Raw genomic sequence first — 27,006 nt, 5'->3', positions numbered from 1 at the left:
TATTTTTCCTGTTTTGCAGAGTTGAGGCTCAGAGAATCAGTGGAGGTACTAAAAAAGCAGGCTTGGCTTGGGGGAATGGGGTGACTTGGTTTGTTAATTCCCTGAAGTTCGTGCTAACTCTGGTACCTATGTCTCTAAGGCAATTGAAGAGTAATTTCCTCTGTGTGGTATTTCCTTTGGGAATATTCTCACTCTTCTTCCCATTCCCCACTCTCTGGGCCCAATGACTTCTTCTATCATTCCCCCATGGTGGCCATCAGTCCAGGTTTCTTTGTCCCCAGACCACTTTCTCTCCCATTCTTCATGTCACACTACCCACTCCAAACACCCTCCTGGTGGTCCTTCCTGCACCCACACCCCTTGCCCTCTGCCCCCCACTCCCAGGGGACTCGTGAGCCCATTCCCTTCCAAAGCAATTAGTGCAAGGAGGCCAGCCGCCTCGGTGCTAATGCCGTTTCATTAAGTGGGAGCAATCCTAATGATAATAAAATGGCACATTTAACATTCAAACATTGAACAGGGTTTCTAAGCGAGTGTGTCTCTCGCTTTCTTTCTGGTATAACAGCTCCATCTTCATAAGGATCTGACAATACACCTTAATGAGAAACAGGGGAGCTGAGCATCTTTACAGAACCAGAGAAGGGAGAAGACACAGACAAGAAACCCCAAGAAAGAGGGTGAGGGCAGTAAGGGGATCAAGATTCCCCCAGAACTCCCTAGGTAATGGGTTCTGGGAAGCTGATTTACCCAAGTCTGTAAGAAAACAAGGTCACATGGAAAATAAAGCTCACCATAGACTTTAATGCTGTTCAGTAATTTATCTGTTTACTGTTCATTTATCCCTTTCCTTTTCCTTTGTTATTGTGCAGTGGTGGTGAGTCTGTTTGACACATCCTGCCTACAAATCAGGTACTTTACCACTAAGCTATCTCTGGGCTTTATTCACTCATTCAACATTTTTTTTATTCTCCTGATATTTTTTGTGCAAAATGAGTCAGACATGATGAGAGTTGTGATGGTGGATGGCTCTCATTATAGGACCAGGAAACCCCAAAATCTAAGCAAGATCATCTTCACCTTCTCCTGGATGGTTAAAGTTGTTCCAATTCATTCAATGTTCCTGCCAAGAAGTTTTTCTTTGTTTTCCACTTCCTTTGTTGTTTCCATTGTTGTAAACATTTACTGAGGAGGTACAGCCTTGGTTTTGGAACTGGGAATCAACCTGGGGATGGCATCTGGCAGAGCTAGGAAGCAAGTTCTTGGCCTCATCTGTACTAGGCAGACTGCTCTGTTTTTTTGCGCAACTTCTTAAGACATTCACCTTTAGGGAATTGCATATAGGAGCACGCACACACACACATACACACACACACACACACACACACACACACACACCAGTTATTTTACAAACTAAAGCATTACAGCCAGTAATGCTCAGGTCTTACTCCTGGCTCTGCACTCAGGAATCACTTTTGGTGATTCTCAGGGGACCTTATGGGTGCCGAGGATCAAAGCCAGGTCAACTGTATGGTGCAAGGCAAGTGCTGTATTATTGTTCTGGCTTTAGGAGCCCCCAGTTTGATGCTCAGATAGCAACTCTTAAGCACTAAATCAGAGCACTGCGCACCCCACCATACATGCATGCACATGCACACGCGCACACACACACACACACACACACACACACGCACACACATACACACACACATATATCAATCTCCCAGGACTTCATTACTCTGTGATTATGGAAAATCTGATTGACTTTCTGAAAGCAAAGTAGTGGAACTGAGGAGTTGGCAAGGGAAAGAAGAAAAATCCAATCGTTTTGGATTTGCAGGGGGCTCAAGAGAGGCAGAAGAAAAGAATGTGGTCTCTCCATCTGAGATATTTTTCTTTCCTTCCTTCATCTGAGATTTCTTCTCAGCTATGCAAGCTATGCAGCACAGAAGGAGGCTACTGCCCAGGATCAAAGGCTGCTGTTCCCTAGTTGGAGAAGCGGCTGATTCGAAAAGGTGTCAAGTCATAGGAAGGTGTTAATTTCATGCTTAATTCATACAGGATCTTCCCCACCACAGGGGACAGTTTGAATCCATGCCCTGGGAGAGGAGAGCAGATGGTCAGGCATGTTCAGAGAAAGATTGGGCCCTCTGGGAGTCCTCTCTACTGCCCACAGAGAGTGGGACTTACTCTCTTCTCATGGCCTCCTCAAACAAACATTACCTTCATGAGCTTTTCAGATTTTCCCTCCCATCTATGAATGTAGTGACTATACTTTGGCACCCACCTGGCTGGTTAAGAGTTGGAAAATCACCTTTGCCTGGCATTAAAGTCAGTCAGTTTTGGTAACAAGTGTAGGGGGACAGGACTGTTGAGGGCCACACCCAATAGTGTTCAGGGTTTACTACTGGCTCTGTGCTCAGGAATCGCCCTTGGTGGTACTCAGGGAATCGAATTTAGCTCCTGGGAAACCATTAATGGTGCCAGAGATAGAATCAGAGTTGATCACATGCAAGGCAACAATCTTATTTTTGCACTCTCTCCAGCCCCTAGAGACATGATGCTTTTGTCAGATTTGTTTTGTTTTGTGTTTGTGTTTGGGTCACATCTAGCATTGCTCAGGGTTTACTCCTGGCTCTGCATTCAGGGATCATTCCTGGTGGGTTAAGGGTACCAAGGATCAAACCAAAATTGGTTTCATGCAAGGCAGGTGCCCTGCACCCCGAACTCCCTCTCCAGCCCCATGAGACATATCTCTGATCAGTAGTTTTGTTGTTGTTATTGTTGTTGTTTTTTGGTTGAGGGACATTCCCAGCTGTGCTCAGGGCTCACTCCTACCTCTTCACTCAGAGATCCTTCTGGTAGACTCAGGGACCATATGTAGTGTTGGGGATCGAACCCAGGTTGGCCATGTACAAGCAAACCCACTGTACTATCACTCCAGCCCTGACACCTATCAGCCTTAAGACACCCATCTCCCCTTCCTCAGGCTCACCAGAAAATCCAGCACCGATGATAATGTTGTCATACTTTGGGTGACGGTCAAGGACAAAGTGCTCATCTGGAGTGTTCTAGGAAGAAATGGTTACACCTGTGTCCACTGAGGTTGGGGTGGGGGCAGAAACCCTCCAGACCCAGAAGGAAGGAAAGGGGCTGCATTTATTTTCAGGGAAAGAACAGGGCACAGGATGTGGTATGTGTGCCAGTGCTCCCTCAGGCAATGCCAGCTTTCTGTTTGTCCATCTGCCTCTTCCCCCACAGAGCTGTGAACACAGTAGGTGCTCAGCTAATGCATGTAAACTATCTTCAGCTGCCTCTAGTCCTGGTGACATCTGTCTCTTCTCCTCTTTCTCCCGAAGGCCTGATCAACTAAAACATCTTGCCAAAAAATCTTTTAGAGCTCTTCTGGGAAACATAGTGAAGGACTTGCCAGGCATAAGCCTAGTTTCTTAATGAAAAGGAATATGAATAACCCTCCAGGGCGCCTCTCTGGGAGAGGTAAACTAACTGCCGAAGTGAGCTTGTTTGTTTCAAGGCACATCCCATGCCAGCGGGTCAACGAGAGCAGGGACTAAGCCAGCTCCCCTGTCCCTTCCCAGGGGTTCAGAGCTCTGCCCAGCCCCTACCGTATACATGCAGCGCTCCATGATGGCAGGTTCCGACTCAAGGTCTGGTAAGTGTTCGCTGACAAAGCTGCGCAGGATCTGGACATCTAGGATGTCAGACAAGGCTGCCGGGCAGTCCCGCTCCTCTGGATCCGCCTTGTTGCCGTGGTGATAGCAGACCTGGCTCCCAATTAGACCAGAGTGAGCTGCCAGGGCCAGCCCAGCCCAGAGCAGCTTTGTTTATGGTATTTTGGATTTAGGACCACAACCAAATGTGCTCAGGGCTTACTCCAGGCTCTGTGCTCAGGGATCAGTCCTGGTGATGCTCTGGGGGGTTGGGGGGGGCCATATTTGATGCCTGGGATCCAAACAGGTTCAGCTTGCCCCCTTACCTGGGAACTATCTCTTCATCCCTCAGTCTCCAGGGCCTTTCCCAGTCCCCACAGAGACTTGCCACACAATGTTGCCTAGAATGACCTCTGGGCCCCCACCAACCCTGTTTGCAAAGGAAGGGTTCCCTTTGCTGGGAGTTCTGAATTGCAAGAAGCTAATAGTATAGCTGGTTCATGGCAACTGCCCACTAGCTCTAACAGAGACTGGTGGGGGGTTCAGTGGTGTAAGAGCAGCTGTCCCATATCAGCATGAGCTCCCTCCTACTTGCCTTCTTAAAATCTTTCCACTCACCTTCATTAGTCCTGGGTACTCTCGGGAGGGCAGTCCGTAGACATGGTGGGAACCCAGATTCTTTTCCAGGCTCAGGAAGCATGGAAATGCCTGTGCTACATCATAGCACCCAGGAACTTTCTCTCGCCAGTAACATACATTAATCCTCAGTGTCTGTGTAGGGAGAAGGAATGGGAGTGAAGAGGGGAGATTCTTGGAACTCTAAGGACAAGGAGAGTAACTTCTGGGGTCTCTAATCCTTGAATATAAGCTTGGATGCCCTGCTTAACTCATCATCCTTGTTCCATCCAGTTCTCAGGTCATTTACATGCCTTATTTTCTTGCATACACAAAAATGTCTTTTATTTATTTATTTATTTATTTATTTATTTTTGGTTTTTGGGCCACACCCGGCGGTGCTCAGGGGTGACTCCTGGCTGTCTGCTCAGAAATAGCTCCTGGCAGGCACGGGGGACCATATGGGACACCGGGATTCGAACCAACCACCTTAGGTCCTGGATCGGCTGCTTGCAAGGCAAACGCCGCTGTGCTATCTCTCCGGGCCCCACAAAAATTTCTTAATCTACTTCACTCCCCATTTTGGGGGGAGCAGTTTTGGGACCCTAGCTGGTGGTATCTGTGGTCTCCTCTTGGCTTGGTGCTTGGGGCTTTCTCTAGCAGTGTTCAGGAAACACGTGATGGTGGAAAGCAAACCCAGGACTCCTGCATGAAAAACATATACTTCAGTCTATTGAACTAACTCTCTGGCCCTTCATCTCCCTTCCTTCCTTACTTTTTTTTTTTTTTTAATTTTTATTTATTTATTTATTTTGGGCCACACTTGGCTATGCATTCAGAAATCACTCCTGGCTTGGGGGACCATATAGGACGATGGGGGATCGAACCTAAAACATCAGTCTGTCTGGGTCAGCTGCGTGCAAGGCAAATGCCCTACCGCTGTGCCAATGCTCTGGCTTCCTTTCCTTTCTTTCTACCTTCCTTTCTCCCTCTCTTCTTCCCTTCCTCCCTCCTTCCCTTCCTTCCTTTTTGTTTTCCTTTCTTTCTTCTTCCTTCCCTTCTTTCCCTCCATCCTTATTTTCCTCCTTCTATTCTTCTTCCTTCCCTACTTCCCTCCTTCCTTCCTCTTGTTTTGGGGTCACACTCACAAGTACACAAAGATTACTCCTGGCTCTATGCTCAAGAATCACTCTTGGGCCCGGAGAGATAGCACAGCAGCGTTTGCCTTGCAAGCAGCCGATCCAGGACCTAAGGTGGTTGGTTCGAATCCCGGTGTCCCATATGGTCCCTCGTGCCAGCCAGGAGTGATTTCTGAGCAGACAGCCAGGAGTAACCCCTGAGCACTGCCAGGTGTGGCCCAAAAACCAAAAAAAAAAAAAAAAAAGAATCACTCTTGATGGTATTCTGGGAATGATAACCAGTGTTGAGTATTGACAAGTACCTTACCCACTGTATTGTCTCTCTGATCTTCATTTCTCATTCTTACATTTCCTCTCATACCTGTACTCTTCCTTTCCCCTTAGCACCAGATACTTAGTACTTTTTACAAGCCAGGCTAACTCTTAAGGGTTTTATAGGTATCCTGTTATTTAATTCTCCAATTGCCTTATTCCATTTTACAGATGATAAAATTGAGGCTCAGTGAAGTGAACAAATTTGCCCCAAATTACCCACTAGCAATCGGAGGATCCAGGACTCAAATGGGCTGTAAAGCTTCTTCTCTTAACCAGCCACTTCAAGGCTCTCTTACCTGAGAGGCAGCTCAGACCCCAGGGCTGGAGGAGTCTGTTGGCCCAAGGACCTGCTGTGATGATCAAGCTCTTGGCTTGGTAGCTCCCGGCAGGCGTTTTTACCATGACCAGTTGTCCTGGTTTGATCTCCAGCACCTTTTCTCCATCACGCACTATACCTCCTTCCTGTCGAATTACATCCTGCAGTGAAAGAGGCAGAGCATGGCAAATGTGTTATATGCGTGATTCTTCCTGCTAGACAAAGTCCTTCACTTAATACAGCACAGAAAGCACAGAACCTGTAAAACTGCCCTGTCCTGAAGGTCAAGGGCAAAGCAGGCAGGACAAAGACTTTTGTCAAGGGGTTGAGAGGAGAGAAGGCTGATGGGACCTTGGGCACAACAGGAGCTGTGATGCCCTAAGGTTACACAGTATCACCTGGAGGACTCTGAGTGCCTTGTCAGCATAGAGGATGCCACCAGACTCATCCAAGAGCCCAATCTCTCCCGTTGCCAGCCGTATGTTGGGGAAACGTTGCTTCAGTTGCTCAGGTTGGAGACACTGGTGCTTCACTCCATGCCTAGACAGAGTAGCTTGGATTGTCTTCAGCTCTTGATTCTCTTTCCTTCCCAGCAGCAAGAGTCCTGTCTGCCTAAGAAACATAAACAATACACTTGGGTGAAGGGGCAGAGAGTATCAGTGCTCTGGGCCACTTGCTCTCACTATTCAATCCACCTGGTCCAGGTAGAAAGAATCTCGGCCTTAGCCTCATATTTAAAGGATGGGACTTTGGAGATGAAGAGATAGTATAGCAGGTAAAGGTGCTTATCTTGCATGCAGCTCAGCAAGGTTCAATCCCTGGCACCACCCTGAGCACTGCAGGGCTGACCCCCACCCCCAAACAACAACAACAAAACCCCTGCATGCTTTGTATATGGGAAGCCTGGATTTGATCCCTGATATCCTGAGCACTTCTAGGAGTGACCCTGAACAGAGTTGAGAATAGCTTTCAAGCATTGCCAGGTATGACCCCCAAATTTAAAATATATATAGATATAGTAGAAAGAACTAAGACAAAAAAATAAAAGAAGGGAGGGTGGGAGGAAGAAAACCCATGGGGGTGGTCACTAGAGTTAGCCCCAAGACTCCTGACACTATGAATTTCCTAGATTCCTAAGAATTTCCTGGTCTCACTATTCTCTCTGCTTAGGACCCACCCTCCCCTGAAGAACAGAGAACCTAAACGCTCTTTTCTCTCTGAAATTTGGGTCACACCTGGCAGCGCACAGGGGTTCCTTCTGGCTCTGAGCTCAGAAATCATTCCTGGCAGGGTGCGGGGGACCATATGATGTCAAGGAGTGAACCTAGGTTGGCCATATGCGATGTAAGTACCCTGCTTGCTGTACTATTGCTCTGGTCCCAGAACTTAAATTCTCTTTTATCTACACTCCTAGATGGGGTGTCCATCAGATTGGAGGAGACTTCTGCTTCCTAAAGTCTTCTGAGCCCATTCACAGTTTTTTGTTTGTTTGTTTGGTTGGTTGGTTTTGGTTTTTGGGTCACACCCGGCAGCGCTCAGGGGTTACTCCTGGCTCTATGCTCAGAAATCACTCCTGGCAGGCTCAGGGGACCTTTTGGGATGCCGGGATTCGAACCATCAACCTTCTGCATGGAAGGCCCTACCTCCCATGTTATCTCTCCAGCCCCCCATTCACAGTTTTGATTTCTCTGTCATTTTACGTTTTTGGATTTGGCTCCTAGCCGGTAGTATGGGGGAAACTGTGGGGTTTCCTGAAGATCGAGCCCCAGTCTCCTGCTGCATAGATGCACTCAGTCCTTTGAGCTATGATCTAGCTGATTTTTGACAATTTTGAGTTCTTTGTTCTTGTTCACTTTCCCCCATCCAAACTGTTTCTTCCCCACCCTTCCCTTCTGTTATTGAATGAGTGCATTGTCACCTCTTGCATGGCTATCTCAGTTCCTTCTTAGAGGTTGCCAATTTGCGGAAAGAGTCTAAGCTGGGAGCTGGCACTCCTCTATCTGCAAGACACCAGCTTCCTGTTACCATGTCTGCTGGACTCTCGGTGGTTCCACACCTCAGGGGTACTATTCCCAACCCAGAGGCATGAGGAGATGTCATGCCATGATTTTTCAACTGTCATCATGTGAGCTGCCACTATCACCTGTGTCAGGTGTTAGGGATGTGTCCCCTGCTCTATCAGAAGACCCCACCCTAGTCAGTAGTGCTCATATGCAGAAACCAGGATGGGTGACTTTTCTTCCTTTTGCCATGAATTCAGATATGTTAAGCTTCTGTTTCTCCCTAGACAAAAGCTATGCTTCTGATTCCCTACTAGAGTGAAAGGTATTTCTTTCTAGAATGCTCTGTCTCTCTGGCACACGAGAGCAGAGCTCATGTTTTGCAGAAACAGATCTAAACAATAGAAGGATCACCCTGGTCCTGGGGGCCATTCCTGTGGCCCCTTCTCCATTTTAGTTGCCCTGTGACCAGTGTCAGCCTGGTACATCCCCCAGGTACTGCATATAAAGCTCGTAATAGCCTATAATGGAGTCTCATGGATATTACATGCTTCCAAATCCCACATTATCTGGTTGTGGGGATTAAAGAGAAGATTGGGAGGGGGCAGGGAGACAGCAAGCCCTGGGGCCGGTGTCAGTACACAGAGCCACGCAGCGCACCCAATCCATTCTCCATGGCCCCCCGCCTGCCCTGCATTCCCTGCCGCTTCAGAGCGCAGCCAAGGAAAGAGGCGGTGGAAGTCCCTACAAGTCAGCAGCGTCTTTCTGGGGCCTCTAAAGAGCTTCAGATTGGTCCTTGGGTCATGAAAAATTGCCTCGTATGGGGTCAGAGCAGTGGCGCAAGTGGTAGGGCGTTTGCCTTGCACGTGCTGACCTAGGACAGACTGCAGTTCGATCCCCCCTGTGTCCCATATGGTCCCCCAAGCCAGGAACAATTCCTGAGTGCATAGCCAGGAGTAACCCCTGAGCATCATTGGATGTGGCCCAAAAACCAAAAATAAATAAATAAATAAATAAATAAATAAATAAATAAATAAAAAAGAAAGAAAGAAAAATAAACATTGCCTAATAAACCTCTTGGTCACAAGATAGTTAAAATGTCACCCAAGGGGGCCAGCAAGGTGGCGCTAGAGGTAAGGTATCTGCCTTGCAAGTGCTAGCCAAGGAAGGACCACGGTTCGATCCCCCGGCATCCCATATGGTCCCCCCAAGCCAGGGGCAATTTCTGAGCCCTTAGCCAGGAGTAACCCCTGAGCATTAAATGGGTGTGGCCCAAAAAACAAAAAAAAATGTCACCCAAGTATACATTCTTTTTTTTGGGGGGTGCTCATACCCAGTGATGCTCAGGGGTTATTCCTGGCACTGCACTCAGGAACCTTATGGGGTGCTGGGGATCAAATTCAGGTTGGTTGCATACAAAGCAAGTATCCAACCTGCTCCAGCCCAAGTATACATTCTTTTTTTTTGGTTTTGGGGTCACACCCAACAGTGCTCAGGGGTTACTCCTGGCTCTATGCTCAGAAATCACTCCTGGCAGGCTCAGGGGACCATATGGGATGCCAGAATTCGAATCACCAACCTTCTGCATGCAAGGCAAACACCTTACCTCCCTGCCATCTCTCTGGCCCTGACATTCTTTTTTATTTAAAGAGAAAACAGGTTTTATTGGAGGTAGCAAAGAAGAGGAGGAGAGGTAAAAGGAAACAGTAGCACACTCAAGAGAGAGAGTGAGGCTTCTCCATAGGTAGAGACAGAGTACACCCTGGTACATGTCCCAAAATTAAGGTAGGAAAATCCACAACTCAAGAGGGGAGATAGGGTGGCATATATTTGGACTTCATGTACCCAGGCAACAATGTGCCCTAAGGAACATTCTTAAATGGCACAAAGGGCAAGGTAGAATTCTGGGCAGGACCTAGCTTAACCTTCCCATCAATAGTGATGCCAGGTTCCTGGCTCTGAAATTTCAGAGCAACATATTCTCTCTCCCTGCCTATAAGCCATCAGCCTTGGTCTTTTTCTCACAGACTGTGGAATTTCATTATTTTCCTTTTTTCCTTTGTCCTTCCCTGCCTCCCTCCATCCCTATCTCCTTCTTCCTTTCCCTTCTACCTTTCCTTCCTTTCTTCCAACTCTTCTTCCAGTAAAGGACTGTTCATGGGGAAAATGAACTCACACCAAAACAACAGGCAAATCTGTCGAATTATAAAATGCCAAGTGATGTTCTAATTCCCATGCTGTCCTGTGGTGGGTGAAGCGGGAGTCCCCAGCCCTAGCAGTAATCAGTGCGTTGATTCTGCCGGTGAATGTAATTGTACCGATTGTAATCATTTTGCTCCAGCTCTCTGCCCCTGTGGCATTTATTTCTTAGTCCAGATATTGATCTAACAGTGGGAAATTTTCCATCTGAATTTGTGATGCTGGACCCTTCCTTCGTCCGAAGATGCGTAAGGGAAATTCTCATTTTCCGTGGATCACAGCTGAGCTATTTGGCCTGAGGGAAACCGTGCTCGGCTGGAGAAATGCCTTGGATTGGAGAGAGATTTCTGACCATTATGAGCAAATCTGAAATAAATGTAAAACACTGCCTGGAAATGCAAAGGCCTGTCATTATAGGAGATAGGTGAGAGGCTCCTGTGGGAAATGCTTAGAGAATTGGAAATCAGTCAATCAAAACCGGGATTAGAGAATGGGGCTTCCTCCCCAGAATGAAGATAGATGACTTCCATGGGCAGATTGAAAATCATTTAAGTGCTTATTTTCTTAATGGCTTTTCCTAGATCCCAATAAACAGGCTGTTCATTCTACATCAATTTCGCACCCCTGTGATCTAAGCCTCCCTCTTCCCTTTTTTTGCTGAGATCTCAACTACAAAGTTGGGGAAAAAGGTGAGAAGGGACATGCACATCCCAGGAATGGGGAAATTACCAAGGAATGACCTGTCAGGGCTGGAAGTCCTGACCTGGAAGTCAGGTGGCAAAGATAGCGAACCTTAGACACAGTATAGTTCCCAACTCCCAGAAATTCACCAGCTGAGAAGTGAACATTTGTAAGGAGCAGACCTCCCTCTCGACCCAGCATCAAGGCCAATGGAAGATTCCTCCCACGAGCCTTGTTGACACCTTCTCTAGCCTGAACAAAACCTCAGACAAGGTGGAGCGAGCTGGTGATCTGGGATTTCCACTGGTTTCCACAGCAGGCCAGGAGGCAAGGAGGAGTGGGGAGGGCTCCTCACAGGGAGACAACACCCCTCCACCCCAGGTTCTGGCTTTCTTTCCTTCCTCTGGTTTAGAAACACCAGGCAGTCAGCTTTCAGAGTCACCTTGGGGAAGGGACAGGAATCCAACTTTGGCAATGGCTGCTGTCTTTGTTGGGTTTGCAGGCAACGCTTGGCGTTTCATCTTCTGCTCAGTGGGCTGAGGTGGAATTGGTTAACAAAGACTGCTCCAGGGAGGGGATGTGGCTGACAAGCCAGACACTTCGCAGACACAGGAAGCAGCAGCTGCGGAGGGGGCCACCAGGTTCTGCCAGCAGCTGTACTGCCTACGGCTGTGATCTTGTCTGATATTGTCAGCTAAGCAGGGGCAGCCGGGGTCAGGAGCTAGATAGTAGGACTCAAAGGGAAAAGGCGGGGCAGGGGAGAGACAGGCCACAGAGCTGGGATTTGCTGTTGGTATCAGCGTCCTGACTGTACGCATCACACAAGATTCAGACCTTGTGATCTGACACATGTGTCATTGCCTGTTCCCAAAATATATGCAAATATTCCGAGCCCACTGTGTTTAGTATGCCACTGTCACAGAAAGCGGCAGAACAGAATAAAAAGAGTTGGACAGTCCTCTTAACTATGGATTCCTGAAGGTTTGTGCGTTAAAAAAAAAAAAAATCATGCAGCATTAAGTAAATGCTCTCATATCATTTAGATCCTGGTATTTCTCTGGTTCTTCCAGAAAAATCTTAGAGAATAAGCATCACAAAGATGATGAATTGTTGAGAAAATAAAAATTAAGATCCAAAGCTAAAGGAATAGAAATGGACATTATCTGTTCTTATACTATTAAGTAAAAGAATAAAGTAAATTGGTATGCCTGAGTTAAATACCTTAAAAGAAATTGTTTAGGCTGAGAGATAGCACAGCGGCAGCGTTTGCCTTGCAAGCAGCCGATCCAGGACCAAAGGTGGTTGGTTCGAATCCCGGTGTCCCATATGGTCCCCCGTGCCTGCCAGGAGCTATTTCTGAGCAAACAGCCAGGAGTAACCCCTGAGCACCGCCAGGTGTGGCCCAAAAAACCAAAAAAAAAAAAAAAAAAAAAAAAAAAAAGAAATTGTTCATAATATAATAACGCCTAACAGCCTATAGAACTTTAAAGTTTCTTCAAACCACATTCTTTTTGTTTCCCATACCTGGTGGTGTTTGGGTTCCATGTGGCGCAATGAAAATTGAAATGGGACTGAATGCAAAAAGGGCAAGAATCTTAAACCTTGTACTAACTCTCCAGTCTAAATTGTCTTTGTGGGTCTGGAAGGATAGTACAGCAGGTAAGGTACTTGCACGTAGCTGGCCTGGGTTTGATTCCCAACACCAGATATGGTCCCTTAGTACCACTAGGAATAAATTCTGAGTGCAGAGCCATGAGTAAGCCTTGAGTATCGCCTAATGTGACTCTCATCGCTAAAAAAAAAAAAAATTATGTCCGTTTTTTATTTGTTTGTTTGTTTGGGTTTTGGGTCATACCTAATAATTCTCAGGGCTGACTGACTCTTGATTTTATGCTCAGTGACCACTCCCAGGGGGCCCATTGTACTATCTTTCTGCACCTTCCCCATGATGGCCTTTTAAGAAGACCTCTGATATTTCTCCTCTTCAAATGCACTTAGAAGTCTACTTGGGATCATTTAGGTATGAACTTATTTAGAGAAAGAAGAATGGTTAAGGAATAAACCAGTGTGTAGTATCTTTTTTTGGGGGGGCCCACACCCGGTGATGCTCAGGGTTTACTCCTGGCTATGCGCTCAGAAATTGCTCCTGGCTTGGGGGACCATGTGGGATGCTGGGGGATCAAACCATAGTCCATCCTAGGTAGCGCGTGCAAGGCAAATGCCTTGCCACTTGGGCCACTGCTCTGGCCCCAGTGTGTAGTACCCTTTGAAGCAAATTTTGACTCATAAACCTTAGGGCTACACCTGTTTGTTTGTTTGTTTGTTTTTGTTAATGTTGTTGTTTTTGGTTGGTTGTTGTTTCTTTGCTTGAGTTTTTCCCTTTTTTCCCTAATTTTTTGTATAACACCGATTTACCAAATTACTCATAATACACCTTGAGACATTAAATATTCAAACACTAATCCCACAACCAGTGTGACCTTCCCTTCCCTTCATCAGAGTCCCCAATCTCCCACCCACTACTGTAAACTGCCTCTATGCAAGCATAAACAAATTTACTTCCTATTGCTTGTTACAAGACAAAGGTGAATGGAATCATCAAAACTTAGATCAACAGGAGCCAGAGCGATAGCACAGAGGTAGAGCATTTGCTTAGCAGGAAGCCGATCCAGGATGGACAGTGGTTCGAATCTTGGCATCCCATATGGTCCCCCAAGCCAGGAGTGATTCTTTTTTTTTGTTTTGTTTTGTTTTTTTTTGGTTTTTGGGCCACACCTGGCTATGCGCTCAGAAGTTGCTCCTGGCTCGGGTCCATCCAAGGCTAGTGCAGGCAAGGCAGGCACCTTACCTCTAGCGCCACTGCCCGGCCCCGCCAGGAGTGATTTTTGAGCACATAGCTAGGAGTAATCCCTGAGCATCACTGAGTGTGACCCAAAAACAAAAACAAAAACAAAACTTAGATCAACAAAGGCAAATTAAAATATTTGTTACAGGGCCGGAGAGATAGCATGGAGGTAAAGCGTTTGCCTTGCATGCAGAAGGACGGTGGTTCGAATCCCGGCATCCCATATGGTCCCATGCGCCTGCCAGAAACTATTTCTGAGCATAGAGCCAGGAGTAACCCCTGAGCGCTGCCGGGTGTGACCCCCTCCCAAAAAAACCCAAAAATAAAAATATTTGTTACACCTCTTCATGGTGTTACTAAAGTCAGTGTCTAAACCACAAAAAAAATTATAATAATAATTTTGGTGGTTTGTTCAGTTGTAAAGCTGGGCCATTTCGTCAGAGGGTCTAAGGTGTGAAATTGGACTACTTTAGTTTATGCAGAAAGGGGAATCTGCCCCCACCGCTCTTTCTGAGGATGCCACAGAGGTATCAGCCAGGATTGGACTGACTGGGAAGTATTACTGGCCATTATTTTCTCATTTTCTTTTAGAGCTTAGTGGAAGAGCCTGCCCCCCCCTCTCGTTTTGTTTTGTTTTGTTTTTGTTTGGTCTTTTTGACCCACACCTGACAGGGCTCAGGGATTTTTCCTGGGTCTACACTCAGATATCACTCCTGGTGGGACCCAAAGAACCATATGACGTGCCGCCCAATATTGATTGAACTCAAGTTGGCTTAAGTGCAAGGCAAAGGTGCCTTACTAGCTGTACTATCTCTCTGACCCTTTGGAGCTACACCCAGCAGTGTTTAGGGGCCATATACCTGTTTATGTGCTCTAGAATCACTCCTGTCAATGCTTTGGGGACCATATGCAGTGCTGGAATTCAATTAGGGTTGCTATTCCAAGTGCATGCTGGGAAAGTGCATTAACCTTTGTACTATCTCTCCAGCCCTGATTTTTATGTTTAGATAGTTGATAAAAAAGTAAAGAAATAATTCCATTTTATGCATGATAATTTTATGAAATTTCAGAGCCCATAATAAAGTTTCATTGGCACACAGCCATGCTCATTTGTTTACATATTATCTGGGGCTGCTTTCACACTACAGTGGCAGGGCTGAGTAATTGGCAGAGTTGTATAGTTGCAACAGAGACCATATGGCCTGCAAAGCCTAAAATACTTACTATGTGCCCATTTACAGAATAGATTTGCCAACCCTATCTCTAGTCTAAAATTATAGGGGGAGTTTTGGAGCTTTAAGTTAATGGTAAAACTTACGTATCTTGCATAACTGAGAACCTGTGTTTGATCCCCAAAACCACAAAAATGAAAGGGAAAGAGGGAAGGAGGGAGGGAGGGAGAGGGAGGGAGGGAGCGGGGAGGGAGGGAGGGAGGGAGCAGGGAGGGAGGGAGGGAGGGAGGGAGGGAGGAAGGAAGGAAGGAAGGAAGGAAGGAAGGAAGGAAGGAAGGAAGGAAGGAAGGAAGGAAGGAAGGAAGGAGGAAGGAAAGTGATAGCACAGAGGATAGGGCATTTTGGAGAACCAGGAGATGCTTCAGTGGCAAAAATGTCTGCCTTGAAATCTTGAGGCCACAAAATTAATCCCTGGTGCTGCCCTCGCATACGAGTAGCATCCTGGAAACTCAACAGTCTGGTATACACAGAACTGCAAATAATTTCTGGTTTCAGATCAGACACGTATGGAAGGCCCAAACTAAAGAATATCACCCACAGCACACACCAAAACTAAAAATGATGTCTGTATATTTGAGCCAAATGCATTCCCTCAGAGTACTAGAAAATTAAGTGGGCCCGGGGCCAGAGAGATAGCACAGCGGTAGGGCATTGCCTTGCATGCAGCCAATCCAGGAGGGACCCAGTTCAATTCCCAGCATCTCATATGGTCCCCCAGCCTGCCAGGGGTGATTTCTGAGTGCAGAGTCAGGAGTAATCCCTGAGTGCCACTGGGTGTGGCCCAAAAACCAATCAATGAATCAATTAATAAATAAAGTTTTTAAAAATGTCCTTTAGGGCCCGGAGAGATAGCACAGCGGTGTTTGCCTTGCAAGCAGCCCATCCAGGACCAAAGGTGGTTGGTTCGAATCCCTGTGTCCCATATGGTCCCCCGTGCCTGCCAGGAGCTATTTCTGAGCAGACAGCCAGGAGTAACCCCTAAGCACCGCCGGGTGTGGCCCAAAAACAAAAAAAAAATGTCCTTTAAAAAAGAAAAAAATTCCTGCATGAGTAGGGAATAGATAAGGATTAAAAAAAAAAGGAAGGGGCCGGAGAGATAGCATGGAGGTAGGCTGTTTGCCTTGCATGCAGAAAGACAGTGGGTCAAATCAAATCCCGGCATCCCATATGGTTCCCGGAGCCTTCCAGGAGCTATTTCTGAGCATAGAGCCAGGAATAACCCCTGAGTGCTGCCAGGAGAAAAAACATAGGGGCCAGAGAGATAGCATGGAGGTAGGGCATTTGCCTTGTATGTAGAAGGATGGTGGTTTGAATCCCGGCATTCCATATGGTCCTCCAAGTCTGCCAAGTACGATTTCTGAGCGTAGAGCCAGGAGTAACCCCTGAGCGCTGCAGGGTGTGACCCCCCCAAAAAAAAATTCCCCAAAAACAAAAAAAAAAGTAAGTAGGCCAGAGAGATTTTACAGCAAGCAAGGTGCTTGCCTTGCACAAAATTGACCTGGGTTCAATCCCCAGCACCACATATGGTTCCCTAAGCACCACCAGGAGTGACTCCTGAACACAAAGCCTTGTGCACCTGTAGGTATGGTCCAACACCCCCCCCCCCAAATAACCAACCAACAATAAAAAAAAATGAGTATGAGGATCATTCACCAGGTACTTGGTATGTGTTTATGCTCACAACAGCCTCATTCAACTCCCAGCATCCCATATGGTCACCCAGCCTGCCAGGGGCGATTTCTGAGTGCAGAGTCAGGAGTAACCCCTGAGCGCCATTGGGTGTGGCCCAAAAACCAATCAATGAATCAATTAATAAATAAAGTTTTAAAAAATGTCCTTTAAAAAAGAAAAAAAATTCCTGTATGAGTAGGGAATAGAAAAGGATTTAAAAAGAAAAAAGGAGCCTTATTGGCCCTACTCATAGATGAGAAAAATGAGTCTTCCAGAGGTGAGACAACTTGCTTGTTAACTATGTGTGTTCGAGCTTAGAGGTGATGCAGGCCTGGCTGGTGAGAGTGTCTGTCTTTCTCAATCTCTATACTTTAGCAAAGAGGAACAGTGTAAGGGCATACGATTGTCTCTACCAAGGACCCCTCTCGTTTGCTCCAGTTCCCTTTGAGATCCCTGATGCACTTCATCTGTCTCCTCCTGCTCTTCTCCCTTCACTGAGAGATTAGTGGTTAATGGTCAAGTCAGTGAGCAGAGCTGTGCTTCTCAGGGAAGAAAAAAGAGGCATTGTGGCAAGGGGTTCTTATTTAGTCAACACAAAGATCTCTGAAGAGACATAAGGCCTGGGGTCGGAGAGATAGCATGGAGGTAGAGCATTTGCCTTGCATGCAGCAGGTCATTGGTTCGAATTCCGGCATCCCATATGGTCCCCTGAGCCTGCCAGGAGCAATTTCTGAGCCTGGAGCCAGGAGTAACCCCTGAGTGCTGCTGGGTGTGACCCAAAAACAAACAAAAAACAAAAACAGAAAAAGAAAAGAAAAGAAACAAGGCCAAAACAAGTTCACAGAGGTCAGAGGTAGAACAGGGACTCTGTTAGCATAGTTCTTTTATTTGTAGTTATTTGTTTGTTTTTTGCTGTTGTTTTGCCAATGCCAAGGATTGAAATTTGGGCCTCACGCATGTAAGACAGTGCTCTATGCTGAGTCCTAGCTCCAGCAGAACCGAAAACCAAAGTCAAGTCAATCTGACTTTTGAATCACCTTCCAACTTAAAAAAATTCCAGAAACTCTCTTAACAGCCCTTAGTTGTCTCCTGGGAAGAAGCAGACCTTCAAGGCCTTGGCAATTCTTTCAGCACAAGAAACTCAGCAGTATTCACAGATGGCTGACAGAGAGGGGTCCCTTTGCCAGCAACCCCTTCAACCCCCTCAGCAAGACTCTCTCCTTTATTTGGGTGCTGGGTGCATTAGCTGCCTCAGGAATAAATCTCTAATTAGCTGCCCTAGCTGTATTTGCATAATGGATTTCACTTTGTTCTTAAGTTAATGGTGTTTTTGCAACAGAACAGTAACCTCTTAGTTCCTGGCCATTAAAATAACTGCCATCCTGTAGGGCAGAGCTGGGGTTTGTGGGAAGTTCAGTTAAGAGCCACTGAGAAGAAGGCAGAGCTAGAACAGAGAGTTAAAGTTCTCCTGGCATCACTCTGTTGTCAGAGTGTTTGAAGGATCAAGGGTCAGGTCCTCAAGACAGAAGTTACAGGGGTTGGGCCGGAGAGATAACATGGAGGTAAGGCGTTTGCCTTGCATGCAGGACAGTGGTTCGAATCCCGGCATCCCATATGGTCTCCTGAGCCTGCCAGGAGCGATTTCTGAGCGTAGAGCCAGGAGTAACCTCTGCCGGGTGTGACCCCCCCAAAAAAAAAAGAAGTTACAAGGGTTAGAGAGAGCCCTGAGGGGTTTTACAAGCTCACTCAATTTTGTCAGAGCAAGCTATGTGGCCCAAGTATACCCCCATTTTGTTCCAATGGGAGGAGGGAGTAACTGATTTTACAGTGTTACTCTGGGGTGAAGATCCAGCTTGTGAGGTTAAAATATTAGTGGGGGGGGGCCCAGAGAGATAGCACAGCGGCGTTTGCCTTGCAAGCAGCCAATCCAGGACCAAAGGTGGTTGGTTCGAATCCCGGTGTCCCATATGGTCCCCCGTGCCTGCCAGGAGCTATTTTTGATAACCCCTGAGCACTGCCGGGTGTGGCCCCAAAACAAAACAAAACAAAAAAATATTAGTGGGAATATAAACTTTTTTGTTTGTTTTTGGGTCACACCCGGCAGTGCTCAGGGGTTACTCCTGGCTCTGCACTCAGAAATCATTCCTGGAAGGCACAGGGTACCTACCATATGGGATACTGGGATTTGAACCACTGTTCATCCTAGATCGGCTGAGTGCAAGGCAAATGCCATACTGCTGTGCTATCTCTCTGGTCCCGGAATATAAACTCTTAAGACAATACCTCCTCTTCTACTTCCTTTCCAACTCTAAAAATAAATCCAAAAAGTTCCCTCCCACAGACTGGAGCTATAATAGTACAATGGGTAAAGCATTTTCCTAGTAGTATCCAACAGGGATTCAATCCCCAGCACCCATATGGTCCCCCAAACTCTACCAGGAGTGAACCCTGAGCACAGAGCCATGAGTACACCCTGGACACTGCCAGGTGTAGCACAAATACAAAAACAAACAGCAAATGAAGGTACAAATTTTAGCTCTGAATGTCTTCTTCAAAATAACGCCTGTCAAGGGCTGGAGAGATAGGACAGTGGTAGGGCATTTGCCTTGCATACAGCCAATCCAGGATGGACAGTGGTTTGAATCCTGACATCCCATATGGTTCCCCATGCCTGCCAGGAGCAATTTCTGAGCACAGACCCAGGAGTAATCCCTAAGTACTGCCGGGTCTGACCCCAAAACAAAAAAACAAACATACACACACAAAAAAATGCCTATTAGCCTTGGCCACAAGACCTGTGCCTAGCCCTGGAATTCAGCCTGGTGCTAAGGAACCAGTAGAGCCTTTAGGGAATCTGAGAGTGAGCAGAATGCACTTTCCTTGCTTGTTTTTTTCCTTTGGCCTTTAGTCTCTGCCTCTCTCTGATACCTTATATCTCCTATCTTTGTGGCTTTACCATATTACACACTGAAAACTCCTCTAGCTGCTGGGAGCCCCCTGAGTCTAGGAATTCCTCCCCCACCTGCTGCTAACCTGTGTAGTTGGGTCCCAGTCTCTTTCTCCAGCTGTGCCCACATTCGGTAACACTCATCCATCATTTGGGTGTAAAAGTCTTCAGGGTACGCCCTTCGGATTATTCGACTCTGCCCATGAGAGCTTCCTCTGGAGTGCGGTAGCAAGAACTAGAAGGAGAAAGTAAGAGACAACAGAAGTTGTTTCCCCTTGCACGGCCATCCCCTTTAAAAATCTTCTCATAGCACAGTGGTAAGGCGTTTGCCTTGCAATCAGCCAACCCAGGATGTTCTCCAATTTGATTTCTGGCATCCCATTTGGTCCCCCGAGCCTGCCAGGAGTGATTTATAATTCTTTTTTTTTTTTTTTGGTGGGGGGGAGTCACACCCAGCAGCACTCAGGGGCCACTCCTGGCTCTACACCCAGAAATCACCCCCAGCAGGCTCAGGGGACCATATGGGATGCCAGGATTCGAACCACCGTCCTTCTGCATATAAGGCAAACACCTTATCTCCATGTTATCTCTCCAGCCCCACCAGGAGTGATTTCTGAGCACAGAGCCAGTAGTAACCCCTAGGTGCCACCAAATGTGACCCAACCCCCCTCAAATCATCTCAATGAGGGGACTAGAGTGATAGAACTATGGTTAGGGTTCGATCCCTGGCACACATATGGTACCTTAGGCAGGTGTGATCCTTGAGTGCAAAGCCAGAAGTAAACCCTGAGCACAGCTGGTTGTAGGCCAAAGGAAGAAAGGAAGGGAGGAGAGAGGGAGGGAGAATGGGAGGGAAAGAAGGAAGGAAGGATAAAAAGGAAGAAAGGAGAGAAAGAAAGAAAAAAGAAAGAAGGAGGAAGGAGAAAAAGGAAGAAAAGGAAGAAAGAAAGGAAGAAAGGAGGAAGGAAGGAAAGAGAAGGAAGGAGAGAAAGAAAGAGAAAGAAAGAAAGAAAGAAAGAAAGAAAGAAAGAAAGAAAGAGAGAGAGAGAGAGAGAGAGAGGGAGGGAGGGAGGGAGGGAGGGAGGGAGGGAGGGAGGGAGGGAGGGAGGAAGGAAAAGGAAGGAAGGAAGGAAGGAAGGAAAGAAAGAAAGAAAGAAAGAAAGAAAGAAAGAAAGAAAGAAAGAAAGAAAGAAAGAAGGAAGGAAGGAAGAAAAAAAGAAAAAAGAAGAAAGAAAGAAAGAAAGAAAGAAAGAAAGAAGGAAGGAAGGAAGGAAGAAAAAAAGAAAAAAAGGGGCCGGAGAGATAGCATGGAGGTAAGGCGTTTACCTTTCATGCAGAAGGTCATCAGTTCGAATCCCGGCGTCCCATATGGTCCCCTGTGCATGCCAGGAGCAATTTCTGAGCACGAAGCCAGGAAAAACCCCTGAGCACTGCCGGGTGTGACCCAAAAACCACAAAAAAAAAAAAAAAAAAAAAAAAAAAAAAAAAGAAAAAAAGAAAGAAAGAAAGAAAGAAAGAAAGAAAGAAAGAAAGAAAGAAAGAAAGAAAGAAAGAAAGAAAGAAAGAAAGAAAGAAAGAAAGAAGAAAGAAAGAAAGAAAGAAAGAAAGAGAAGGATGAAGGAGAAAGAGGAAGGAAGGAAAGAAAGAAGAAAGAATATATTCCCATTTATTTATTTCTGCTTTCACTTGTTTGGAGAGTACTGTTTCCTCTTTAAAGATACCTTTAGGGGCCGGGAAAGTGGCGCTAGAGGTAAGGTGTCTGCCTTGCAAGCCCTAGCATAGGATGGACCGAGGTTTGATCCCCCGGCGTCCCATGTGGTCCCCCCAAGCCAGGAACGATTTCTGAGTGAATAGCCAGGAGTAACCCCTGAGCGTCAAAAGGGCGTGGCCCAAAAACAAAACAAAACAAAACAAACAAACAAACAAAAAAAGATACCTTTAGTCTCAATGTCATGGAGTGTTTGACCTACATGTTGTTCTATATACTTTATGGTTTCAGGTCTGATATCAAGGTCTTTTTTTGTTTTGTTTTTGTTTTTGTTTTTGGGCCACACTCGGTGATGCTCAGGGGTTACTCCTGGCTGTCTGCTCAGAAATAGCTTCAGGCAGGCACGGGGAACCATATGGGACACGGGGATTTGAACCAACCACCTTTGGTTCTGGATCGGCTGCTTGCAAGGCAAACGCTACTGTGCTATCTCTCTGGGCCCTGATATCAAGGTCTTTAATCCATTTGGATTTTACCTTTGTACATGATGTTAACTGGAGGTCTAAGTTCGCTTTTTTACAAGTGGCTAGCCAGTTGTGCCAACACCACTTATTGAAGAGGCCTTCCCTGTTTCACTTAGGATTTCTTGCACCTTTATCAAAAACTATGTGACGGTATATCTAGGGAACATTATCTGAGTACTCAAGCCTGTTCCACTGATCTGAAGGTCTGTCTTTATTCCAATACCATGCTGTTTTAATAACTATTGCTTTGTAATACAGTTTAAAGTTGGGGTAAGTAGTGCCTCCCATATTCCTTGTCCCAAGTATTGCTATATTAAGCTGAGAAGCTTCTACACCTCAAAGGAAATAGTGCCCAGAATACAAGAACCACCCACTGAGTGGGAGAAACTATTCACCCAATACCCATCAGATAAGGAGTTAATATCCAAAATATATACAAGGCACTGACACAACTTTACAAGAAAAAACACCTAACCCCATCAAAAAATGGGGAGAAGAAATGAACAGAGATTTTGACAAAAAAGAAATACAAATGGCTAAAAGGCACATGAAAAAATGCTCCAGATCACTAACCATTAGGGAGATGCAAATCAAAACAACTATGAGGTACCATCTCATGCCACAGAGATTGGCACACATCAGAAAGAATGAGAACAAGCAGTGCTGGTGGGGATGTGGAGAAAAAGGAACTCTTATTCACTGCTGGTGGGAATGCCATCTGGTCCAACCTTTGTGGAAAGCGATATGGAGATTTCTCCAAAAGCTGGAAGTTGAGATCCCATACGATCCAGCTATACCACTCCTAGAGATATATCCTAGGAACACAAAAATACAATACAAAAATCCCTTTCTCACACCTATATTCATTGCAGGATTGTTTGCAATAGACAGACTCTGGAAACAGCCTAGATGCCCTCAATAGATGAATGATTAAAGAAACTATGGTACATACACACAATAGAATATTATGCAGCCATCAGAAGAGATGAAGTCATGAAATTTTCCTATACGTGGATGTATATGGAATCTATTATGCTAAATGAAATAAATCAGAGGGAGAGAGAAAAACACAGAATGGTCTTCTTCATCTATGGGTTTTGAGAAAAATGAAAAACATTTGTGTAATGATTCTCAGAGACAAAAAAGAGGAGAACTGGAGGGTCTAGCTCCTGACATGAAGCTCACCACAGAGATTGTTCAGTGCAGTCACAGAAATAATTACACTGAGAACTATCAAAACAAAATGTGACTGAATGAGAGAAGTAGAAATCCTGTCTAGAGTACAGGCCAGTGTGGGGTGGGGAGGAAGGACACTTGGGATATTGGTCATGGAAATGTTGCACTGATGAAGGATTTTTTTAATATATATATATATATATATATATATATATATATATTTAAAAAATCAAAAAAAAGAAAAGAAAAGATAAGACCTTCCAATTCTTACCACAGGTTGTGTTCTTTACACTGACTGTATAGAAAGAGGAGGTACAGTAAATGCATCCCATATAGACCTCAACACAGGCCCTTTGCCTGGTCTATATTGTGAATTGGGGGACCAAAAAAAAAAGGGGGGGGGCCGGAGAGATAGCACAGTGGCGTTTGCCTTGCAAGCAGCCGATCCAGGACCAAAGGTGGTTGGTTCGAATCCCGGTGTCCCATATGGTCCCCCATGCCTGCCAGGAGCTATTTCTGAGCAGACAGCCAGGAGTAACCCCTGAGCACCGCCGGGTGTGGCCCAAAAACAAAAAAAAAAAAGAAGAAGGAAGGAAGGAAGGAAGAAATGAAGTATAAAAGGAAGGAGAAAAAGGAAGAACAGAGAGGAAGAAAGAAAGAGAAAGAAAGAAAGAAAGAAGAAAGAAGGAAAGAAAGAAAGAAAGAAAGAAAGAAAGAAAGAAAGAAAGAAAGAAAGAAAGAAAGAAAGAAAGAAAGAAAGAAAGAAAGAAAGAAAAGAAGGAAGGAAGGAAGGAAGGAAGGAAGAAAGTATGGAAGAGAGAGAAAGAGATAATGAATGAAAGAAAAAGGAAGAAAAGATAAAGAAAGAAAAAAGAAAGAAAAAGAGAAAAAAGGATAGAAGGAAAGATAGTAAGAAAGAAAATAAAGAAAGAAAAAGAAAAAGGAAGGAAGAAGAGAAAGGAAGAAAAAAGAAAGGAAGGATGGAATTTTCTAGATCACTCTAGTCTAGCTTCCTCATTTTATAGGCAAGGAAATTAATGCTGACTATTTTTCTGAGGTTTCAGACCATTCAGAACAAAGGAGAGCTGTAGGATTTAGTTTAGCAAAAGATAGTTTCCTATAAAGTTGGACCAGGACTTCCCTCAGGCTTTGAGAAACTGATAGAGAATAAAAAAGGCTTCTAATCAATCTAACTCATGAGCATAAAGAATAAAGCAGAATCACCTGTAGATCTGCAGTCAGAGCAGAAAGGTAGAAAGCTCTTTGGTTTGGGGGTGAGCTGGGTAGATATGCCCTCAGAAGAACCCTGTAGTTAGCTTGGGTCCACCCACAGGACGCTCACTAGATCCTGCACTACATGGGGTCACCTTTACTGGACAGGAAAATAAGACCTATGTTTTATTTCATGTGTCTCAGGCAAGGAGGATGCTGCTATTTGGGGGGGCAGAAAAGAAAACCAGAAACCTCTGCTGGGCATTGTCCTAGAGGGAAGAACACTGCCTCATAGGCTGGCAAATTGACCTTGGCATGGGAGCCATATGATATTTACTTAAGATTATCCAAGGCTTTAATCAATTAAAAAAATAAAGATTGCCCAAGTAATCTTGGGTGCCAGGGAGATGGTTCAAAGGTTGAAGTTGAAGTGCTGGCCTGTGTTTGCCTTGCAAGAGGCCGACCCACAAAGGACCTGGGTTCGATTCCTGGCATCCCATATGGTCCCCAAGCCTGCCAGGAATGATTTTTGAGCACAGAGCCAGGAGTAACCTCTGAGCATCATTGAGTGTGATCCAAAAACCAAAATAAAAAAAATTAAAAGTAAGGAAAAGAAAAGGTTAAAGTGCCTGCTTTGTATGCAGGACCCCCTGGTTTGATCCCCAGAGCTACGTACTCCCCTGAGTGACCCTCTAAACTAGTGGTAGATGTGTGTGGTCTCCAAATCACAAGCAGGAGAGATTACTCAAGGCAGAGCAAATTCTGCCCACCTTCCACCCTCACCCCCATTGGCCAGATAATCTAGAAGAAACTGGGTGGAAAGAAGGAAGGAAAAAAAAACTAGGATAAAGCTTAGTTATGAAGAGGTCACGGGGCCAAACTGATAGTATAGCAGGTAAAGTGCTTAGTTTGTACATAGCAGATCTGGACTTAATCCCTGGTATTCCATATATTCCATATGGTCCTTTGAGCCTACCAGGAGTGACTCCATACACTGAGCACTACCAGGTGTACTAAAAAAAAAAAAAAAGATTATGGGGCCAGAGTGATAGTATAGTAGGCAGAGCAATAGTATAATGTGGTAGACAATTTACCTTGCACACAGCCAATCCAGATTTGATCTCCAAAATCCTGTGTAATCCCCTGAGCCTGCCAGGAGTGATCTCTGAATAGAGCCAGGAGTAAGCTTGTGCACTGCAGGGTGTGCGCCCAAAACAAAACAAAAAAATCATGGGAGCCAGAGATATATAGTACAGCAAGTAGGGCCCTTGCCTTGCATTTGATCAATCTGGGTTTAATCCCCAGTGCCCCATATGGATCCTTAAGCTCTTCCAGGAGTAATCCCTGAGCACAGCTTTAGGAGTCAGCTTTGCATTTCAGGGTGTGGCTCAAAAACAAAACAAAACAAAAAAAACATACAAAATTAATTTTAAATCACAGTGGCTCAATTAAAAACAAAGAAAAGATTAGGTCAAGATTGGGGCTGGAGAGAAAGTACAGCAGGCAAGGCACTTACTTGTTTTGTACACTACTGATCCAGGTTTGATCCCTGCCAATGTTTATGTTACCCTCTGCGATGCCAGGACTCGTCCACAAGTGCTACCAGGTATGGTTCAAAAACCAAAACAAGAGTAGGTGAAGAATATAGCAAAGAGAGAAAATGTACCTAGAAACCTAACAAGGATCTTAGGGTAATGACAACTTGCTCTGCATTATCACAAAACATACTAGCAGTCAGACTCCAAATTGCGCAGAATTTGGGATGAATCTGGTTCTTTGGCCCTCACGCTACAGTCTTCAGTTTCTGGAAAGCCCTCTGTAGGAGAGGAGAGAGGGACAGTCCCTGAGCTCAAGAGTGCAGAGGGGACACAGTACCTGCTCCAGCAAAAGGACCCTCTTCTTGTGTTTGGCCAGGTGGTATGCTGTGAAGCAGCCCTGGATGCCAGCCCCTATCACAATGGCATCATAGAGATGGTGCTGAGCTGTCATGGTGCCCTTCCCATCACCCGCAGCCATCACCGAGCCTGCATGCATAGAAGGCAAACAATGGCGGACTCAGGAGTAGAGAGGGAGGAGTAAAGCAAAGTCCAGCCAGGCCAGTTCCCCACAATCCCTTGGAAGCATGACCTCTTCCCCAGGGCTCCCTCCCCTAACTCCCTCAACCTAGCACTGAGTTCTGCTCCCGCCTCCTCCTCCCCTGCAGAGCAGAGCTGGGGAATCAGATCAGGAGGTTTAGCCCAGCTCAGCTGCCAGCCTCACCCTTGCATCCCTCTAGCTTTCTATTCTTGGCTCAATTATTGTCATGCAAATGGGCTCCTTCCTATGCCACCTTCCTGTCTCATTATGATCTTTGTCTTGGGACTTCGGCCCAGGAATTTCAATGCCTCCTAGACCAAGCTGGGCACCAGGAAAGCTGCCTCCCCCTGCTGCCAGCCTGATTTCCTTCAAGATTCCGGAGGGCTGAGCTAAAAACTTGGCACCAGGCCCAGGGTAAGGCCCACCTCCCTGGTGGGTGGTGAGGTCAAGGGGTAAACGAAGGGGCCAATTAGGAGAGCAGTTTTGTGATAATTAAATGATTCTCAGCATGTTTTCCTTTCTTTTCCTTTCTTACTTTTTTTTTTTTAAAGGCGAAGAAATGATCCAGAATAAATGGAGAGTGAAAAGGAGGAGCTTTGGGGGGGCACAGTCAGGGCACTCCACACTAACATGGAAGTAAACACCCCATGCACTCCATCCTTTTACACGCATTCAGGACAGA

The 27,006-nt window shown here is 45.8% G+C and overlaps 1 protein-coding gene and 1 non-coding gene across 2 annotated transcripts; one reads left to right on the top strand and one right to left on the bottom strand.

Annotated features, from left to right (window-relative positions):
• Positions 1 to 1,650: 1,650 nt before the first annotated feature.
• Positions 1,651 to 26,302, bottom strand: PIPOX (pipecolic acid and sarcosine oxidase). The gene is made up of 8 exons (XM_049772786.1): positions 26,124 to 26,302; positions 19,715 to 19,863; positions 6,452 to 6,665; positions 6,045 to 6,214; positions 4,287 to 4,452; positions 3,624 to 3,782; positions 2,993 to 3,068; positions 1,651 to 2,096 (listed from the first exon to the last, which is right to left on the bottom strand). The coding sequence occupies exons 1-8, from the start codon at positions 26,280 to 26,282 to the stop codon at positions 1,984 to 1,986; spliced, it is 1,206 nt and encodes a 401-aa protein (XP_049628743.1). The 5' UTR covers positions 26,283 to 26,302; the 3' UTR covers positions 1,651 to 1,983.
• On the top strand, positions 23,291 to 23,423 carry LOC126032206 (small nucleolar RNA SNORA51). Its single transcript, XR_007503829.1, has one exon. It is a non-coding gene; the product is annotated as a small nucleolar RNA SNORA51 (small nucleolar RNA).
• Positions 26,303 to 27,006: the final 704 nt, after the last annotated feature.

The sequence above is a fragment of the Suncus etruscus genome, chromosome 1, assembly GCF_024139225.1.
Source record: "Suncus etruscus isolate mSunEtr1 chromosome 1, mSunEtr1.pri.cur, whole genome shotgun sequence".
Classification (NCBI taxonomy): Eukaryota; Metazoa; Chordata; class Mammalia; order Eulipotyphla; family Soricidae; genus Suncus; species Suncus etruscus.
Note: the sequence above shows the minus strand (reverse complement) of the source record. Positions and strands in the feature narration are given on the sequence as shown.

Coding starts and splice junctions, on each gene's coding strand:
- PIPOX (XM_049772786.1), bottom strand. CDS start 26,282: ATGCATGCAGGCTCGGTGATGGCTGCGGGTGATGGGAAGGGCACCATG. Junction 19,864..26,123: donor GGGTCCTTTTGCTGGAGCAG/GTACTGTGTCCC, acceptor TTCTCCTTCTAG/TTCTTGCTACCGCACTCCAG. Junction 6,666..19,714: donor ACTGGGACCCAACTACACAG/GTTAGCAGCAGG, acceptor TATGTTTCTTAG/GCAGACAGGACTCTTGCTGC.